Source organism: Drosophila miranda, chromosome 3, assembly GCF_003369915.1.
Source record: "Drosophila miranda strain MSH22 chromosome 3, D.miranda_PacBio2.1, whole genome shotgun sequence".
In the NCBI taxonomy this organism is placed as follows: domain Eukaryota; kingdom Metazoa; phylum Arthropoda; class Insecta; order Diptera; family Drosophilidae; genus Drosophila; species Drosophila miranda.
The window spans coordinates 6,857,741-6,875,488 of NC_046676.1; the positions used below are offsets into that span (position 1 = coordinate 6,857,741).

The window sequence follows — 17,748 nt, forward strand, 5'->3', positions numbered from 1 at the left end:
AGCTCCGAGACGAGACTATTAAAATTTAATTCCCAGAAAAAACAGGGCATTTATTGAAATTAAACTCCTTGCTCCTGTTCCTGTTCCTGCCCAGTCAAGCCAACCAATCATAAATCATCTGGTCAGCTTCAATACAGGACAGCACTGGAAAGGACAGTACAGGACAGGACACGAAGGCGGGACAACAACTGCAAGCAGTCGAGAGAAATAGCATGAGAAAAAGGAAAAAAACTGGTCCTGGGCCCATTACACGCTCACTTGCTCAGATAATTGTTGATGGCCAGTCCTGTCTGGTGAGGGATATGCTGTGGGAGTGTCAGTATGGGGAAGAGACACCTCCACCGCTTCCTCAGAGTTATAAATCATAATGAAATAGTTTCTGGGGGAACTGGGAAAATGCTATAATTTTCGTAGTCAAATCGCCAATCGAAATGCGCACCTTTCGAGATAATTCTCAATAATTAGAAGCATTCAAGTTTAAGAAATCCTTTTAGCTGACTTAACAGATAGGGATAGATCTGGTCTCGGGGCAAAAATTGAGTTTCGCCTCTTGTTAATAAATCATAAATTGCCCTGGCATCCCCATGGCCTTGTCTCGTCTTCAGCCTGTGGATGGCTGGCTCTGCCTTCCTACTGATTGCAAAAGTTAAATGAGCTTAAAGTTTTTTTTCGTGTTTTTCGTGTTCTTTGTGTTTTAAGCGGCTTAGCAGGGCGCTTTGACTGTGCTACGCTACTTGTGCCCGAAACTTGTTCGGCTTTGCATATTGATGCGGCATTAGGTGGCACAAGTTGCGGATCTGTTGTAGCAACAAGTCCCGCTGTCGCAACTATGTATGAAGAGCTGTGGCAGGGCGATAAATTCTTCCTCGCACACGCACTATATGCCGCCTTGAGGCAGGCTGCACATTGACATTCAGATGGCATCCGCATCCGCCACAGATATAGATGGGGGCAAAAGATACAGGGTGAGATATTGATAGGAAGAGGATGTGGCTGTGGCTGTGGGAATGGGACTTTTATGCCAGCCATAAAATTGCCGCCTGCATATCGGTTTCGCTCTGTTTGGCCATTAGCTTTTGTTTTATTTTATTATGCCTGGCACTCGCTGCTGTGTCACTGCCATTTTGGCCATTTTTGCCACAGCTTTGTGTACTCGACATTGTTATTTTTGTTGTTGCACTAAATCAAAGTGTCGTTTGACTGCGGCATGCAAAGGCGAGGCGAGCAAATCAACCATCCAGCCATCCCCTGCGAAAAACAAAAGGAGAGGGAAAGTTTATTGGCATTCCCGATTTTTATGGCCTCATTTTGGCCCCTTGCATAACAATTAGCCAGAATGATTCGATTCGATTTCATTTCATTTAATTCTCTCGTACTATAGCTTTTTGTTCGCTTTAGACTGCGGAAACGGTAAAGGAAAATAATCAGAGCAAAACGAGCGGCACATTAGCAGACACACATGAGTGAAAGAAATTATCTTTCTACAAAAGAGAACTGCGAGTGTCCTGAATTAAAAATTGTAGCCAAACTAAAAAAGATTATCCCATTAATAAATATCAACGGGCTTCTTTCACACTGTGCGGCAGAGATTTTGTACATTGCACGACAAAAATTAGGTTGAAGACCAGGTTGAGTAATTAGATGCCATCCTCATATTTCAAATGTGCAGTATACCCCTAAATCTTGAATAGAAAATTGAAAAGAGAATTGTATCAAGCCAAATTTGAAGTTTTCTATAATTTTAACTGTTTATTCAACTTTGTAGAATCCTCCGTCACACAGAGTCATCAAAATCAGGTATTTTCAGGTGGTGCTCGGGAGAGTGTTGGCCACACTGTTTGACTTCGGTTAACTTGTGGTGGCTCTCTCTCACAGTCGGGTCTCCTGATTTTGTTAATGTTAGAATGTTTTCTAAAACGCAAATACTGGACAGGCATTTTCCACTCAATGGCACTCAGCTACAGCAAGGACCACGTTCTAAGATTCTACGATTCTCTCTGAGGCAATTGAAAAGGCAAATGGCAAGAATAAAGGAGCAGTAAAGCATACACTGAGAATATTCTTGTAGTAATTTCATGCACAGCCAAATACACTGAGAATAATCTTTTGCTCCGTGATATATTTCTGCATAAATTGTATGCACAAAACACAGAAAAGCATTCATTTGATCATTTTCCATAGTTTTCCAATGGACAGACACAGACACCATCATATGTACAGCATATGTACAAACTGGGAATACTCGTACAAATATCAAATAAATAACAGCGCAGTGAACCGCGAGAGCTGGTAAATGTGCAAAAGTACACAAAGAAAATAGGAATAACAATTTTGTGCAGACGAAAAACGGATAAAAAATGGGATGCAAAATAAAATAGAAATATTTAACGGAAAACATAGTATGGGGGACTTTTTTGTACGGATTGTGTTTGGCCCGTTGCACGGCATTTGCATAGAAAGATTCAAATTAAGCCAAAATGTGCAAAACGCTGTGAATGGTGCCCCGCCCCCGCCACAGCATTTCTATCTCACTTGCTTTATCTGTCTGTCTTCTGCATTTTTTTCGGCCATCTCTTTCTAGCCATATTGGGTTCTGGCTGGTGCAACAAATGAAATGGTCAAATAGAAGCAGGACAATGAAATCGCCAGCTGAAAATGAGCAGCCAAAGCAGTTGACAGAGATAACAAAGAGAGAGAAAGGGAGTGCGAGAGGGGGGTGATAGAGAGTGCAATCGAGTGCTTAAAGTGTTCGTCTAATGACAAAGCAAATTGTGTGTATTTGCACAAGAAGAGCAGCAAAAACAGCAACAACGACGACTGGCTGAACAACAGTCAAACAAACAAGCATCCAGGAGCAATCATTGGAAAAGTTTTTAAAGTTTTCTGCAATTTTCCTGAGCCATGAGCTGCCGTTGCAATTGAATTAATCATGGGATATTCCCCTGCTCCCTGCCAACCACAAGTGGAAGCAGCTCAACCGGAACTTAACTTTTCAGCACTTCTTTCTTCCTCTCTCTCTCTCTCTCTCTCTCTTCAGTGGATGTTCCTGGCAGTCCGATTGTCTTGCTCTCTCTTCAGAGCTGCTTGCATTCGGAGGCATGCAACAATAGCAATCAGCTATGGTTAATTGTTGTTGCTGTTTCTGCTGCTTAATTAAGACGCTGTCGACAGTTTGCTGGACTGCTCTCTTTCACTCTTCGCCCATCCATCTCTCATTCTCCCTCTCCCTCGGTTTCATTTCATTGGCATCTCTGCCTGCTCGGCCATACCATATTTTTATTTGCACCTCCGACTCTGGCAGCTCCCCTTCAGCACCGCAATCAGCTTATGTACTCATCAGCCACCAGAAGATGGACACGTCAACGTTAATCTCGCAACGAATTTAATAATCCTATGCTTTTTAATCCAAAAAATCGCTTATACATGTTAGCCTCAGGTCAATCAAATAATGGGTTGAATCCCTTATTGTTGTAATCCATATACATATTAAATTCCATAAGTTTCGGTTCCATACAAATTACTTTTGTAAAAAGTAACATCCATGTTTCCATGGATGCACGAGCCCATGTCTACCGTCTCTTTGTTCTGTTTTCTGTCTTCTGAATTGCCTTGCATGCCGGTGCCACTTCCACTGGTGCTGCCATTGTCTACTGCTTGATGTCCTTTCTGCGAGCCCTCTTTCGAGACTCTGTTCCGTTAGTGTCGCCGCCTGCATTGCTCGAATGAAAATTTCGATGCCCTGTTGCCATGTGGCTTGTTTTCGCTCCGTGTTTACGGTTCGAAGAACTAAATGCCAACAGTTTTCATAAATCTGCCACTGGACGACATCGTCAGCTCTCACTCTGGCCCTGGCCTGGGGCCCCTGCTCCATCACATGCGCCTGGCTTCCCACGAAGTTATCTTAAGTGCTCCGAGTGCAAGCTGTCAGTCGTTCTGTTCTCTCTTGGCCGGGATTGTTTGCTTGTTGCCTGTTTGCTGACTCTCCGCTCTTACTCAACTGTTTCTGACATGCTCTCAAAGATAAACAATTTCCCCAAATGGTTATTTGAATTAAATTGTCACTTTTCTCCGGCGGAATGTATCCGTCTCTCTTGGACCCAATACTGTACAATAACAATGACAGTCAATATGTATACACAAAGATGAATTTTATATGCTGGGCTACAGGAGCTCAATAGGTCAAATACGTAGTTTTAAAACACACCGCATCCAAATCAGAACTGTTTGACGCACAGTTTTCGAAAACGAAGCTCGTTTTTGTTTTCAGCTCGTAGGAATTTGATGGTAATTACTTTCCATTAGCCGACCATTGTGATGCTAAGCAAAACTTTCAACTTTCGCTGCTTTTTGCACAACATCACAACAAAAACGGACTGATTGGCCAAGGCTCTGCTTCATAGGTGTCAACACATCATATTTTATGGCACGGCATTAACATGGCCGTTGCCTGGGCCCAAGACAGTCAGTGTTGGCTTGTGTTGCTTCCAAAAGTGCCGTTCCTCGGAATCGAATCGAATTGGGGAAACCAGTTCTCAGAGACAGGGGGCTGTCCGTAATATCGACTATCTCCAATACTGCCAGACCATGTTCACCGTACCTGGGCGCACTGTGTTTTCACATTCCTAGAACATTGTTGATCATGAATCGTCAATGCAAATTAGTTGGGGACTGACCCAAATGGAATGGCCATAAAATTGGTTGAGAGGTCTGAAATCGGTTTAGTCGTGGATAGAGCCAACGCCTAAAATATGTATTTGCAAGCATGAGACTGTCACTGCTGCTGCTGCTAATCCAGTTACTGGCCCTCAGGGTCAGAGGTAAGCCTTCCTTCTCTTACGTTCCCATTGAGTCGCAGGGAAAGACTTTCAATCCCATTCCTTTCCAGGAACTCCTGCCAAACACTGGCGACGGGCCCCAGCCCATGGGGTTTTTAATGTGGATCTCTATGCGTACAACAAGCCCAGGATGAACCTGGCAGGCCATCAGTCTCGATCGGGTCCGGCTCCGCCCATGGGTCAACTGCTGGAGCAACTGTCCCAGCACAGTCGTCGATCCGCCGTCCAGAAGTCCCACTATAGAAATCTCGATGATGCTGCAGAGGTTTATTCGCAGTCCAGGCCGAATGGAATGGAGGAGCAGCACAAACAAGCGAACAAAACAATAGAATCCCAGATCGTAAACATGCAATTAACGCCGCTGCAAATGAATTCAAGTCTCAGCAAAGCGCACGCACATGAAAATTTATATTCGAGCGAGTTCCATGTGCAGAATATAGGGGCCAAGAAAATTGTGCAATTGAATACCCTGTCGTCCAGCCATGAACGTAAACCAGTCCGAGAACAAGTTATGGGCCTGGAGCAGGAGGTGCACCCATTGAAAGTGGAACTGGCACTGCCACAGCTGCCCATAGAGGGAGACGAGGAAGGGGAACAGGTGAATCAACGCAATGGGCAAGTAGAGTCCAACAGAACCAAAGAAGAACAAACTGCCTCCAGCTCGACGACAACGGAAGCCTCGGAAGATTTGACAGCTCCTGCAAGGGAATCCCTGGCCAGTGTGAAAAAAACACTAGCCGAGCCGGCGAGCCAGACAATTATCGATATGGTATCGACAGGAATGCAGGAGATTGTCAGCCAGCTGACAGCGGAGAATGCCGATGACAAGGACACAATGGGTCATCTGGTCTCCGAGCTGGTCCATCATTCCGGGAGGAACGAGACCCCTGCTAAGCGCACTCAACTGAAGCCCAAGCGAAAGCAAACAAAAAAAGGAACAGTAACAAGAACAAAAACAAAAACACCTAATGAAATTGATACAAAGATGACGGCAAGCCCAGCAGTCACTCTTGTTCCAGCTTCAACTTTTCACCCTGCTCCAGCTCCGACACATCCAAGTACAAGCTCATCGATTGAAAAGCAGCAGCCAGTAAAGGAATTGGAAACACAATCACTGGAAATCAGCACGCGTCGTCCTGTAAGAACCAAGGGCAAAGGCAAAGGCAAGGGTAAGCGTCGTCCGGGCTCCCAGCGACGTCCCTCGACCACTGGCATGCAGGAGGAAATTGAAGCTACGACAAATTGGTGGCAGATACTCCCATATGCGGAAATTAGAACATTTTTGAATACGATTTATGATACAATCACCGACAACGACAACGATGCCGATGAACGAGCCACGGGCGCTGCTTAATACCTAGGGGTGGGTATCAGGGGAGCTAGTGTTTATAGAGGGTCCTGCAGGAGGTCGAATCGAATTTCCGCCGGGGCCCGCAGACACTTTGGTTTAACTTTGTTCACTGATCAACTTACGAGTATGTCTGAAATGGGATTTGATTAGAGTTTTATGGGGGCAACAATTTGCAATAAAACCGAATATGAAGATTGATGAAACTTTTATTGAACACTGTATTTTCCTATAGTCACGAAAACTCTTGTGTATTCGTGCATACTAAGAGACACGAGCAGAGAGGATCAAGTGAGATGATGAGAGCTGTCCTCGCACGCGGTCCTTGGTGTTGCTGAGGCTATGAATTATAGTGTTAAAGCATTATTCTAACATCAACAAAATCATAAAGCTTGGAAGTCTTAGAAGATCCGAGTAAGACAGAATTGAAGCCGAGAGAGAGGTAGTCGATTTTAGTCGAAGGAAAACTGAGAAGCAGCTGAGCATCGCTCTTCCAAACAACACAAGGTTCTTCTTATTTGCGTGGTTCTATGGATGAAACTACAAATGAAAACCTAAAGAATAATAATAGAAACCCGATACAAAAATATTTATCTAGTATCCTTCTTAGTGTTATTATTAATCATAATAATCATAATGATAGAACTCTTCGCACCGAGAACCATCATATAAATTGAATTGGGGATTAGATGTGACAACAAAGATGACGACTTAATTAGCAGCTCGCTGTTTAAAAAGCCATCTATTAATATTTTAATAAGTTAATAGATTATGCCGTCACGGTTACGGCTTACTTTACGCCGAATAAAATTCTAACAGACAGCTTAATGGGCATCAGACGACCCAGACGCAGACGCTGACCCCGCGCAGGTTAATGTTGAAAGTCGTCGAACGGCTTCCAGATCGGGCTAAACGGGTCACGCTGTGCTGGGCTAGCCGTCAGGTAAAGCGTAAATTGAACCGACATTAATGAGCTGGGATTTTTATTTATGGCTGCGGCGGAATGGATATCATTGACAAACAGCTCTCAGTAATTCTCTGTATACAGATTGATTGGCCTTAATGAGAGATGATTATTTGAAATGATTAAAAAATTTTTCATTGTTGTTTGGCTATTTATTGCCAATTCTAAATTTATTCTGCTTTTATGAACTTATTTATTGAAAGAAAAGCCAAACAAATTGCTTTTTACTTAAGATGCCGAAAGTTGATCGTCGCCTGAGCTTCCTTTTCCCGCGCTTCTCCCGCCACGGCTTTGGTTCAATTTGGGCCACCAGCCTCAGTGGCGCCAGGGAAAAGACCTGTTCTGTGGGTGTGGAAGCAGCAACAACCTCCTTGGGCGATAGGGTGCTGGTGCTGACGGTTGACTCCGCGAAGGATAACGGAACATTAAAGTGATGGCCCAAGTACAAATGTAGTTGCCAGTCGCACAGTTCCGGAATCAGGCTGCACCTAAGGCTGGCGTTGCCGGCTATAAGCTGCACTTGTGTCAGATTCAGCGTCGGTATCTGCTGCAGTGCCTCTTCCTGGAGTGCAGGCGTGGCAGAGCTGGACCGTGCCACAAGGCAAAATAATGGCAGCAACGGCCACAGGGAAGCGATTTTGACGAAGCACATTTCAGTTTTCAGCTTTACCTACCAGAAGCTCATGGAGCTCGTCTGCGACTGGGACCAGAAGCGAGAGTCGTGGCGATGGAGTGGGGCAACTGAAACCAGTTTGGATGAATAGATCACAATTTGTGCTGGCATCTCCGACACGCCAAAATAATTCCGAATGACATTCCGATGTCCCGCAATTTGTGGGGTATATTGGACCCAAACAACATCACAAAATCAAAATATTTTCGGAGTCCAAGCTCAAAATATTTATTCGGCTATTCGGTCATGATAACGGATCGGTATTTTGTATACTCAGCTGTTCCTAGGGAAACCTTTGCCACGAAGGTCTTCGAGTGGGCCCCGACATAGCTCCGATGGTTTTACTTTTAGCCAAGGCAAGCGGATACTCTGACTCAGGCGGGTAGATGAGCAGCAGGGGTTTGCCATTTCTATCGGTGAGACGAACGAACTGCGCCTCCTCTGGCTTCATACAGAGCCGGCGATAATGAAAGCAAAGCGACGACACGGAATGGGCCTCTGAGGTGATCGTTAGCTGCTGCTGCTCAGACCCGAATTCAGTGTTCTCACTCAGAACCGTTGGAATCCTATTCTCATAGTCGCCCAGATCCACAGATTTGACTTCTTGGCAAAGCGGAAGGTGGGGATATAATTCGCACAGAGAAGGCTCTTCTGGGCTTAATGTTGTTATCATATCAGGTTCAGTTGGATTTACTTGGATTTATTTATGACACCCTAAATCTGTGATAGTTTAAATTTAATTTCCAAAATATTCGATAGATTATAAGATAGATCAATCGATTTTAGCTGCTTTAATAAATAGTTGATTTATAATCTCTGATTCCCAGTCTTCTTAACTAAACGGTAAACATATTTCATTTCCTGCGGCCTCTGCCAATCTGATCGTTGGGTGGGGCGCAAACTATGGCGTTGTATTCCGATGGCCCGTTTTGAGCCTGCCTTGGGCGGTGAAGGCAATTTTTCCCGACCAGGAAATATAAGGAGCATCGGTTTCCCATGGCCATCGGTTAGACGGACATACTGCGCCTCCTCCGGCTGGGCACAGAGGCGAGGATAGTTGTGACACAGTGAGGACATGGACTGGGGTGGGGATTGCACTGTTAACTTCTGTTCAGGTTGGAGATCGACATCGGTTGCGGCCTGCCCATCCAGACTTAAGACTGTCGGGGTCCTGAGTGTAGAGCTTTGGGAGATCGAATATGTACTGCAGGCTGGCAGATGGGGGAAAAGTGCGCAAATTGGATAAGCAGTCGGTGATCCTAACGATATACTTGGTTCTCCATGTCGACTGGATAATGCAACTCCCGTAGTCGAGGTTCCTGTTACTGAGGATCCTGTTGTGGTGGATCCTGTTATTACTGAGCTCGAAGTAGTGGAGTTTGTTGCAGGAGAAATTGTTGTGCTGGTGGATGCCTCAGTCGTTGTTGAAACTGAACTCGGGGGGGCTGCAGTTGTTGATGAGCTCGAGGGGGCTGCAGTCGTTGATGTTGTAATGGTTGTAGATATCCTGGTCGTTCTTCTTGGTCTTCTTGTTGTTGTGGTTTTTCTAGTAGGCCTTCGAGTTGGTTTGGGCCTTGGCCGATTCGGTCGAAGGGGTCTCTGTGGCCTCAGTGGTCGCAAAGGCCGCTGAGGCAGTGGACGAGGAAGAGGCGGCAGCGGATCTACTGGTACCAGATCACTTGCTGAATATAATCCGTACTCCTTTTTCTTTTTATGGTATTTCACAAGTAACGCATTGTAATAATCATCCCAAGGAGCAGAAGCTTCTTGAGTCTCCCGCGGCATTTGCGTGGTACTTGGTGGATTTAAAGCGCTTGAAAGTCTCGAGTACAGGTCAGACACATCCCAGAGAGGAATATTCATCCTGAGAGTGCTCTCAGAACTTTCGCTCCATACTGGAGAACTGACAGCCAAAATCATAAGAAAAGCTCGCATTTCGATGCCTAGATCCGAACTGAAACCAGAGCCAACTGGAAGAAATGCTTTTATAGAGGCTTCTACAAACTAATAATAATGCTGATGATGATGCCCCTGGGCCATTTACAACACAAGAGCTCTACAGTTAACCCAATTGTTCAACTAACTAGTAGTTTGTATGGCCGAATACAATGCCATTCAGAATTTTATTCAAACTGTTTGAGATAAGATACGTTACAGCTAATTTGCTTGCATATTTGAGTATTCCAGCGTTATGAGTAATAATTCTTCATAGACGAGAAGCTGCTTCTCTGATGTGTCTCCTTATGGTACGCCACAATGTTGGATGATCCTGGGAAGATGGTCGTCCTTCGATGGTGGATGATATTAGCAAGAGTGGCTTTCCAGTCCCATCCGACAATCGCACGAACTGCGCCTGTTCTGGCTTCATGCACAGACGGGGATAGTAAAAACACAGCGAAGTCACAGAGTGAGGCTCCGATATGATTGACAACTGCTGATCCGGCTTCAACTCAGCAATACCCGATCCAATATTACCACCTTCCAAGTGAACAGTTTTTGTTCCTTGGCACACCGGAAGATAAGGAAAGGTTATGCAAATGGAGGATTCTGTTGTGGATGTTGTTGAACTCCCAAATGTGGTGGAATCTGTTGATGGAATCGCTGTAGATGTCGTTGAATCTGCCGGCGTTGTTGAATCTGTTTGTGGAATCGCAGTGGATGTTGTTGAACTCCCAAATGTGGTGGAATCTGTTGATGGAATCGCTGTAGATGTCGTTGAATCTGCCGGCGTTGTTGAATCTGTTTGTGGAATCTCTGTGGATGTTGTTGAACTCCCAAATGTGGTGGAATCTGTTGATGGAATCGCTGTAGATGTCGTTGAATCTGCCGGCGTTGTTGAATCTGTTTGTGGAATCGCTGTGGATGTTGTTGAACTCCCAAATGTGGTGGAATCTGTTGATGGAATCGCTGTAGATGTCGTTGAATCTGCCGGCGTTGTTGAATCTGTTTGTGGAATCGCTGTGGATGTTGTTGAACTGCCCAATGTGGTGGAATCTGTTGATGGAATCGCTGTAGATGTCGTTGAATCTGCCGGCGTTGTTGAATCTGTTTGTGGAATCGCTGTGGATGTTGTTGAACTCCCAAATGTGGTGGAATCTGTTGATGGAATCGCTGTAGATGTCGTTGAATCTGCCGGCGTTGTTGAATCTGTTTGTGGAATCGCAGTGGATGTTGTTGAACTCCCAAATGTGGTGGAATCTGTTGATGGAATCGCTGTAGATGTCGTTGAATCTGCCGGCGTTGTGGAATCTGTTTGTGGTATCGCTGTGGATGTTGTTGAACTCCCAAATGTGGTGGAATCTGTTGATGGAACCGCTGTAGATGTCGTTGAATCTGCCAGCGTCGTGGAATCTGTTTGTGGAATCGCTGTGGATGTTGTTGAACCTTCAGTTGTGGTCGATATTTGGCACACTGGAAGCTGAGGAAAAACAGAACAAAGCGACTCCGTTGTGGTTGATTGTGGTGTTGAAGTGGGAGTCGCAGTCGATGCGCTTGAAGTATACGTTGTGCTAGATCCTTGGCACTCTGGAAGATGAGGAAAAACTGAGCAAAGACTCATATAATTAGTTGTGGTTGATTGTGGTGTTGCAGTGGTTGGAATTGTAGCAGGAGCTTCGGTGGTGGTAGAATAAGCAGGAGAAAATTGTCCAAAGACTCCGTATGGGCCATACTCCGCTTGATTCTGGTAAAAGCCGTTCCAGTAGTTGTTATAATAGTTGCTCAGATATTCGTTATCTGCGTTCGCTTGGTCGTTCTCGTTGCTTGACCCAGCGGCAGGGTTGGATCCTGTACCCGTAGGTTGCGAGAACAAATTCCCAAAATTCCACACAGGAATCCGTATGCTCAACAACTGGGCCCAGGCCTGGCCAGCGAGTAAGAACAGCAAAACGAAGGTATGAAATATCATTCTAAGACACAGATTATTCACCACTCCGGTTAGCCAAGAACTGAAGAGGCAACGACCAGATACCTAGAGCTTTATACAGCCCACTAAAGTCGTTAGAATAATATATCGCTCCATGTGAACAGAAGAGTGGAAGAGCTCGTATTCTTATTCAATAATCGTAAACATCGAATATTTATGGATTGTAGCGTAGCCTACAGTTTACAAAGGAAAGCAAACCCACGTGCCTTAGAAAGCCAGAAAGACAGCCAATAAAATTTTTACTGAATACTTTTTTCGTTTATGTTCATTTAGTGAGCCGTTTTAAAAGCACGATAAACATAAGCCGCTCCTCTACTTGTTAGCCTCTAATCCAAAGTAAGGACTTGGCCGCGATCGGCGATAGTGGACAGAGTCGTATGGGATATACACTGCCGATGTGCCTGCTGCCGATGTTGCTGAGGATGAGGATGAGGCTGCAGCTTGCACATTGCTTGGGTTGGAGTTAATGCGGTACAGATCGTAGGGACTGAGGAAAGTGCCTGGAACGTAGTGAAAAGGTAGGGGAGTGGTGCGGAACCTTTTTCCTCCGACTGCGTCTGATGTCATGTCTGTGTTTACAGTTGGGAGTGCAGTGGAAGTTGTGCCAGGGTCCGCAGTGGATGCATCTGTGGTCGAACTTGTGCTAGGGTCCACAGAGGGTGCTACTGCGGTCGAAGTTGTTCCAGGGTCCGCAGTGGTTGCTACTGCGGTCGAAGTTGTTCCAGGGTCCGCAGTGGTTGCTACTGCGGTCGAAGTTGTAATCGGCGTTGTCGTGGGTGCGACTGCGGTCGAAGTTGTGATTGGTGCTGATGTTGATGCTGTTGTTGGGGTTGTTGTTGGTGCTCGAGTTGGACTAAAATGACCATTGGGCCCATAAGGACCATATGGCCCATAGAGCGCCTGATTCTGGTAGAAGTTCTGCCAGTAATTGCTGTAGTATTCATTCAGGTAAGCATCGTAATCAGCCTGAGCATCGTCGCTACTGCTGCTGCTGCTGCTAGATGATCCTGAACTTGACCCAGAGTTAGAGCTGCCTCCCGTCCCAGTCAAAGCGGAGTAGATGCTACTTAGGCTGTATACCGGGATTGGAATACTGATTGACTGGCCATAGACTTGACCAGCCAACAGGAAGAGCAGACCTACGGTATGGATGATCATTTCGATTCGAATGAGATTGTACGGCGCTCCGGTTCGTTTAGAACTAATGTGACAGCGGCCAGATACGAAGAGTTTTATACAGTTTCTCAGGGTGTCGTAAATTGGAATTGTGCTCTTGGCCATCAAAAGATCGAACTCAAGAACAACCAGATTGGTCCGAGAGGGGAATCGAACTGGGAAAGAGATCCATTTCACCGATTTGAATATTTATTGTCTTGATGGGTGAAATTCCAGAAGTGAAAAAACACGACCAGCGCATATCTTAGTAGACTAATGACCCTTCAAGCCCTTCTATCTATATAGATAGATATCTATATCGCCAATCATCTCTAGTTTATGAATAAATTAACTTTATTGGTTTGATCTCAGCCAACTCGGTGGTAATACGAGGTGTAGGGTCTATAGTAGAGGTATGGCTGGGGTTGGGCACGATCCACCGCCACTGGACGCGTGGTGGTCTGCTGTATAATCTTATTCGCCGGCTTCTGCTCCACCTCCAGGTCAAATTTGATGCGGGAACCATTCTTGAAGTCTATGTAGTCATAGTTCTCATCACTGTCCGCTTCGTTGGCATATTTCTCAACCGATGGGCTCCGTGTGGTGCTCGTGCTGGTGATGCTGGCTTGAGAAAGAAAGTCTGCCAGCAGAGCGGGGGAAATGCTGTTTCCGCTGGCACCGCCGGCGGACTGTTGGAGGCCCTGCAGAATTCCTTGCAGAAACTGCTCGCGTATCAGAATGTTTTGCGAGCTCGGCCCTTCTTCGGACAGGAGGGGCGCTCGGGTGGAGCTGCTGAGTGGCGTCTCGTCTTGCGGGCTCCTAATGGGAATCCCGGGCAGGGCACCAACACCACCGACCTGTTGTAGGGCCGTCGGATAGGCCAGCAAATACAGCCACGGCCCTGCAGTACGGGACTGTTCCGCCTCCAAGCGAAAGGCCCACGCCTGACCTGACTGTAGACAGCCCCAAGCCAGCAGACCCAGTAGATACTCGATCAGATTCATATCGAAACGCGTTCAGCGACCAACTAAGACTGCCTGGCTATTGGGTTTGCATATTTAGCACATGTCTGCAATCAGCGATCCGCAAATGCTAATTTCGGATCATTAATAAGTTTGACGCTGGTGAAATCGATTGTCTCTCTCTTCAGTTTCTTTCCTTTCACGCTTTTTCACTCATTTCACTTATTTAAACTATATAAGTTTATACTATTTTTATATAAGAGCAAAGCCAGGTGGAGCTTGCCTCTTGGAATTTTAGTAGACTCACTCACGCAGTACTACAAACATTCTGGCTCAATCATTTTTTAAATATAATACAAAATATGAGATGAGAAAAAGGGCCAAGCATTTTATTACTCCGCCTAGTTCCTTTAGCTTGTTTGGATACAATATAAATTAAGAAAAAAAAAAAACAAAAAAGGTTTCGCAAAGTAATTTTTTATTTCATAGTCACATATATCAGTTTAGACTTTCAGCCAGAGTAACTGGTCTCGATCTGAAATGCAGATTGTTTCAACATAATTGTATGATATTTGTTCAGTGCTTGAAGCCACTTACATCCCAGTCGTCCTCGTAAAATGGCATTCTTAGGGTTTGGGTGTTCATCAGCATGACCTCACCGGATCTAAGATTCCCCATCAGAATGCGACGCTGCTGATGCCGCCTTCCTGCAGTCGCCCGCCTCCGTGGCAGCAGCACGTGAGTTGGGTTCAATTCATGCAAGTAGTGCTTTTCAGCTAGGGCTCGACCCCCGAGGGTCAGCACTTGGATGTTGGGTTGTGCTGGTTGTCGGAAGAACCAGTTCTTTAAGAGCGTGCGCAGCGGTGTGTTTACGTTGCTCTGAGTGGGTGTCGTGTTCAGCTGAAAGATGCCACTGCCATTGCCCCAGGGACTGATCACTTGCACGTCCTGGGTGGTTGTGTTTGATTGTATGGTAAGATTCTTCACCATCTCCCACCACCACGGATAAGGGCCGCCATTATCGGTCGAGTCGAAGATCTGTACGTGGCTCCCAAATGGGTTTATGGCCTGAACGTTGTCGTTCAAGTGTATTTTATTGATTTGATAGATTTGGCCAGGAATTGAGTTGACTTGAAAAAGCAGAATGAGGCAAAGTGATGCGGCCAACATGTTGAAGATTAGTCCCACAGTTCCAGAGTTCAAGTACCAACTAATCGTAAAAGAGCGGGCAGTTCGACCTTTTATATAGTCAGAACTCTTCGGCTTATCTGAGTTGTAATTAATGGATCAGTTTTTCAGTCAAAGATATCATCCACTACGGGTATTTATAAATGGGAGTCGGCCTGAGTCACTTGTCAATGTCAAAAAGTGAATTCCAAGCATCTGTTCATTTTTGAAGTAAGTATATTTCGCGTGAAGTTACCTATATTTTGGAAAGTCTAATCAACATATAATCCAAATCGAAAGCGAAATCTTAGAAACATGTCGATCAAAGAGAACAAAAATTACACTTTAATTCCACGAAAACTGTATCATAATCATTCTTCTGAATAATATCTATGCGAAGAACTGCCATATTTCTGTTATTACCGCCTCTGAATGAATATGAACTCCCATGATCGAACATGCCAAAATTCACTTCTCAATTCCCATAAAATTTAATAAGAAACATTGATCTTTTCTTGCATCTGCTTTGAGGGCTGGAGTGGAAACCAGTTGGGCATTAAGAAATGCAAAAATCAACCAAAACTTAACCGTTAGACTAATGCCAACGAAAAAAAGCCGCAGCTACGACTATCTTGTGGGGCGTGTTCTGAGCTGATTTTAATAACTGAATTAATTTGCATGCAAACTTGATGGCATACTGACGAGACAGTTTCTTTATGAGGTCTTTTGAAAATGCTGTCAAAGTGGGTTAATGTGTTCAGTGGATCAATGCGATCGATACTGTTTCTGGAAATATATGTAGGATAGTCAGGTATAAATAGCTTATTTCGTGCGATATGTCAATCAGTTCGCAGCGAACATTTCACACCATGCACACCAAGCTGGCTCTATGCCTCTGCCTGGCGCTCTGCGGAGCACTGGGCCTGGCTCAGGTCCAGGACGAGCCTGTCGTCGAAAAGGAGGAGCTGGAGAAAAGCGCAGAGCTGAGCAGCATCGAGGAGAACTACGCCGAGCATGACTCGTCCCTGTGGAGGAAGCTGTTCGGCACCGGCGACATCGGCAGCAGTGGCAACTTGGTTATCACCTTCCCAAGCAGCAGCACCACCACTACTAAAAAGCCGAAGACCACGACAAAGAAGCCGTATCCCCCCAAGTACCCTCCCTACTACCCTCCGTACTATCCTCCGCACTATCCACCACCTCCTTATCACGGGTACAATCCTTATCCCGGCTGGGAACAAGGCGGTCACGGGCCTGGTGGCCCTGGAGGCCCCGGCGGCCCTGGCTATAACCACACAACAACAACAACTACAACAACTACAACAAAGAAGCCTGATCCTCCTCACTATCCGCATTATCCATATCCACCACCGCAGTACTATCCTCCTTACCCGTACTACCCACCCCCACCACCACCTCCACCACGCCCACCTCCAAGCCAAGACTCTGACGAGAGCACCGAAGCCCCTGCGAAGCTCTGCAAGAAGATCATTCCCTTCGGCATACTGTGCTTCTAAGCGCGCAGCTTTCCATCGCGATATTCCATATAGAATGAGAGATGAAATAGTAAATACCATATTTATTTCTAATTTATTAAATGAATAAAAAATTGGCACACAATCATCAGAGTATTTGCTTCTTGAACTGAAACGAGCTATTCAATGTAATATATTTAATTTTATTTTGTTTAATTGGATCGGAGTACTGCCCTAGAGCTCTTCGATTTTAAAGTTCTGTTCGTATATAAATTCCTCTCCACACTCGTATGGAGTATCTCAGTCCAAAAACCAACCAAATTGATTTGTGATCTGCCCAAATCAGGATGAGTTTTTAACGCCATGTTCGACATCTGGTGTCGCCATGGGGCGTTTTGGAAATTCATCTGTAATTGACATTGACAGCCTCATTAACATGATTTTCAGAACCAGACCAGACCCGAGAGTGGACTGCAGGGCAAAGGCAAATGTAACCCAATTTAAGCTTTGTGCTCGCTAGTGATTAACATTTCAAATCAGTTCGTGACGCTCATAAGTTATTCAAATTTATGATTATTCTCAGATGACAAAGAAATGTGTTGGCAGGTGAGAATGAGGAGGTATGTCTCATTAAACGAGTAAAGATAAAGTTCGTTCAATAAAATAGCTTATCTCTGTTAACTAATAGTATGCCTATTTATCGGACTCTTTTTGTGCGCAGACATTCTGGCGACACTAATTAAATGCCCGCCCACCATTACTAAATCAAAATAATTCCAAAGCAGGACAAACAACAGTCAAAAGATGCAGATACTCGTACAAAGGCCGGGACAGGACGAGACAGGACCAGTTAACTATTTCCCTCTGTCCTGAGGGGTCGGGTCGGGTCTGTATGCGTGTTCCGAAAATCGTAAATTCTGGATGTTGTTAAAAAACTTTTGGCAGAGGCATAAATCTGCGGCCAGCGAATAACAACAGCGAGCGAACAGAAGCAGCACTGAGAAGTCAGTTCACTAACGAGCCAAAATCGTTGACTGGAAATCCTTGAGCAGGAATAATGCCTATAAATATGCTAGGGAATTGTCTGTGCCCCTTTGTGGGATTCAATTGAGTCGGAGGCAAAACTTTTACCCAACCAACTGGAGGTCAACATCGTAATTTGTTTGTGCCGAATATGTGGTGGAAACGTTCGTGGTTCGGGGTGTGGTGGAGCGTTCTTCAAAGCCGAACGAGGCTCAAAATTA

The 17,748-nt window shown here is 45.2% G+C and overlaps 4 protein-coding genes across 4 annotated transcripts; 2 read left to right on the forward strand and 2 right to left on the reverse strand.

The window, feature by feature from the left end:
- Positions 1-4,762: 4,762 nt before the first annotated feature.
- On the forward strand, positions 4,763-6,190 carry LOC117187773. The gene is made up of 2 exons (XM_033390591.1): positions 4,763-4,817; positions 4,886-6,190. Exons 1-2 carry the CDS (start codon positions 4,763-4,765, stop codon positions 6,187-6,189), a joined length of 1,359 nt encoding a protein of 452 aa, XP_033246482.1. The 3' UTR covers position 6,190.
- Positions 6,191-7,340: 1,150 nt separating this feature from the next.
- On the reverse strand, positions 7,341-7,826 carry LOC117187767. Its single transcript, XM_033390585.1, has one exon. The coding sequence runs from the start codon at positions 7,797-7,799 to the stop codon at positions 7,341-7,343; it is 459 nt and encodes a 152-aa protein (XP_033246476.1). The 5' UTR covers positions 7,800-7,826.
- A 5,442-nt stretch (positions 7,827-13,268) lies between these two features.
- On the reverse strand, positions 13,269-13,904 carry LOC108158004. The gene has a single exon (XM_017290146.1). The coding sequence runs from the start codon at positions 13,902-13,904 to the stop codon at positions 13,269-13,271; it is 636 nt and encodes a 211-aa protein (XP_017145635.1).
- Positions 13,905-15,896: 1,992 nt separating this feature from the next.
- On the forward strand, positions 15,897-16,563 carry LOC117187770 (extensin-like). The gene has a single exon (XM_033390589.1). The coding sequence runs from the start codon at positions 15,899-15,901 to the stop codon at positions 16,544-16,546; it is 648 nt and encodes a 215-aa protein (XP_033246480.1). The 5' UTR covers positions 15,897-15,898; the 3' UTR covers positions 16,547-16,563.
- The last annotated feature ends 1,185 nt before the right edge of the window (positions 16,564-17,748 follow it).

What these genes read in the sequence shown, in the direction of transcription:
- LOC117187773 (XM_033390591.1), top strand. Translation starts at nt 4,763, where the DNA reads ATGAGACTGTCACTGCTGCTGCTGCTAATCCAGTTACTGGCCCTCAGG. An exon ending in ACTGGCCCTCAGGGTCAGAG is followed by an intron (nt 4,818 to 4,885) that starts GTAAGCCTTCCT and finishes ATTCCTTTCCAG; the next exon opens with GAACTCCTGCCAAACACTGG.
- LOC117187767 (XM_033390585.1), bottom strand. Translation starts at nt 7,799, where the DNA reads ATGTGCTTCGTCAAAATCGCTTCCCTGTGGCCGTTGCTGCCATTATTT.
- LOC108158004 (XM_017290146.1), bottom strand. Translation starts at nt 13,904, where the DNA reads ATGAATCTGATCGAGTATCTACTGGGTCTGCTGGCTTGGGGCTGTCTA.
- LOC117187770 (XM_033390589.1), top strand. Translation starts at nt 15,899, where the DNA reads ATGCACACCAAGCTGGCTCTATGCCTCTGCCTGGCGCTCTGCGGAGCA.